At 43.6% G+C, this 2547-nt stretch overlaps 1 protein-coding gene across 1 annotated transcript in view; it reads left to right on the top strand.

Annotated features, from left to right (window-relative positions):
• The window catches only part of COL5A1 (collagen type V alpha 1 chain), a 123160-nt gene that overhangs the window by 69307 nt on the left and 51306 nt on the right, over positions 1–2547 (top strand). The window contains 1 exon segment of the mRNA XM_057371595.1: positions 1114–1167. Within this exon segment, the coding sequence (XP_057227578.1) occupies positions 1114–1167 (54 nt within the window).

The raw sequence follows: 2547 nt of genomic DNA, 5'->3' as shown, positions 1-2547 counted from the left end.
AGAAATGGGGATGGGAGTGAAAATGTGGGAGGAGAGAAATGAGGATGGGAGTGAAAATTTGGGAGAACACAAAGGAAAATGGGAGTTGAAAATTGGGAGAACACAAGCAGGGATGGCAGTTAAAATCTGGGAGGACACAAAGGAGGATGAGGATTAAAATCTGGGAGGGCAGAAATGAAGATGGKAGTGAAAATCTGGGAGGAGASAAATGAGGATGGGAGTGAAAAACTGGGAGAACTCAAAGGAAAAAGGGAGTTGAAAATTGGGAGAGCACAAATGAGGATGGGAGTTGAAATCTTGGAGGGCACAAGTGAGGATGAGAGTTAAAAATTAGAGGAACACAAAGGAGGATTAGAGTTAAAATATGGGAGAATAGAAATGAGGATGGGAGTTAAAATYTGGGAGAACACAAAGGAGGATCAGGGTTAAAATCTGGGAGGGCAGAAGTGGGGATGGGATTTGAAAGTTGGGTGGTGTGGGGGGAATTTCGAGGCTGCCCATCCCACACTTTCATCCTGGGATTTTTGTCTCTCTGGTATTGAGGTGTAACTGCACAAATTCCCTGAACCAGCCTGGAGTCCCCACTCCTGGCAGCGTGAGAGGAGAATTCATCCCCAGCACGGATCAGGTGTAAACCCTGCTCTGTTTTCATCCCTAATTCTGGTTTTTATTTCTCACCACCCTCTGCCTCAGCACAATTCAAGCTGCCTTGAGGAGGAATGAACGAGCAGCTCTYGTGTGTGACCCACTTCTGGCTGCCTTGAAAGAGCAACTCTCATTTCAATTTACAGCCATCATCAGCAGCATCTCTTAAACTGTGCCGGGAGATCATTTTTCCCCATAAAAATCAATGACCATGGCTCATGATGAGTTCATCTCCCACCTCTCATCAGCTCCAGGATGTTGCTCCAAAACCCGAGCAGGGATTTTTGCTGCTGCTCTCCATCCTGGCAGCTCTGCCTTCAAAAATCCCTCATTCTGGTTTAAATAAACCCTCATTCTGGTTTAAATAAACCCTTATTCTGGTTTAAATAAACCCTTATTCTAGTTTAAATAAACCCTGTCCCAGCTGTGCCTGCCTCACCCTCTGTGTGTGATTTTTCTCTGTTGCAGGGTCGAGCTGGCAGTGACGGTGCCCGGGGAATGCCAGGCCAGACAGGACCAAAGGTAGTGCCACGTTTTTATGGATTTTGGGGATTCTTCCTCTGATTTTTAGCAAAAATGGGCTGAGGGGCCCGTGGAGGAGCTCACCTCACTTTGGGGGATGTTGTGAGGTGGTCCAGAGACTCTTGTGAAGTCGTGGAAGTTAAAAGAGGGAAGTTAAACACACTCCTGGAAGGTGGAAGAGCAATTTTTTCTTTTCTTATCCTATTTTTTTAATGCCACTTTTTTTTTTTAATTGCTGGCTGAAATTTCTGTTGGAATTATTTTATTTTTTTTAAATTTAAATTTTTTTTAATTGGAATATTTTTTAATTGCTGGCTGAAGACTGAAATATTTCACTCTCTACACTCCCTTGCTCGAGAGTGAAACACGCCGTGGTTGTAGAACAAATACTTTAAAATCCCAATTACAAAAAACAAATACGAACGAGTGGCTGGAAAGACTCTCAAATACAACCATCCCAAAAAAAAAACCAAAAAAAACAACACCTGTTAACCGTGTGAGGAGATGTAGGAAGCATGGGGAGGAATTTTAATCCCCTGGATTTTTATTTTTTTTTTAATTGGAGACAAAATCCCTTCGTTCCTCTGCGATCTGCTGGTGTTATCAAGAAGCTTGGAATTGAAATGGAATGCAGGGAAAGTTTGCTCAGGGAATCGTGTTTTACAGGGATGAAACACAATTTATTMTGCAGATCCTGAGGGCTGCAGTAAGGGGGGTTTGACAGAGACAGGAGATCTCGGATCATTTATCCAGCAAAGTGCTTTAATGAGGCAGGAGTGCCCTCCGAGGAGGGGCTGAGGGGAGGAGGGGTGGAATAACGAGAAATGATGGGAAGGAAGAGGGAATTTGCTGTGAGCAGAGATGGGAGATGCTCTGGGAGCTGCCAGGAGAGGGSTGGAGGTTCCCCCATCACTGAGAGCCCCTGAGAGAGGGAGGAACTGAGAGAGGGAGGAGCTGGGGCTGGGTTTGTGATTCACAAAAATTCACAAAAATACACAAAAATGCACAAAAATTCACGTGGGTCACCCCTGCACAGAGAAAAAGGGACTTTGCTGCCTCCCTGGGCATTGGGAGCCACCCAGGAGCTGCAAACCCCTCTGTGTCCTCTCTCTTCTGGCATTTAGGAATCATCTCCCTCAGTGCCTTCCTGTCCTAAAATAGGATTTCTTCCTGTCCTAAAATAGGATTTTCTTCCTGTTCTAAAATAGGATTTCTTCATTAAGATCATGTCTTAATGATAACATTGTTTTCCTTTCATTAAGATACTGTCCAGAATTTTTCTCTATCTTTCTTTCTTTCTTTCTTTCTTTCTTTCTTTCTTTCTTTCTTTCTTTCTTTCTTTCTTTCTTTCTTTCTTTCTTTCTTTCTTTCTTTCTTTCT

This window comes from Malurus melanocephalus, unplaced genomic scaffold, assembly GCF_030028575.1.
Source record: "Malurus melanocephalus ecotype Western Australia unplaced genomic scaffold, MMel_1.1 scaffold_149, whole genome shotgun sequence".
In the NCBI taxonomy this organism is placed as follows: Eukaryota; Metazoa; Chordata; class Aves; order Passeriformes; family Maluridae; genus Malurus; species Malurus melanocephalus.
This window is presented reverse-complemented; position numbering and strand designations above follow the sequence as displayed.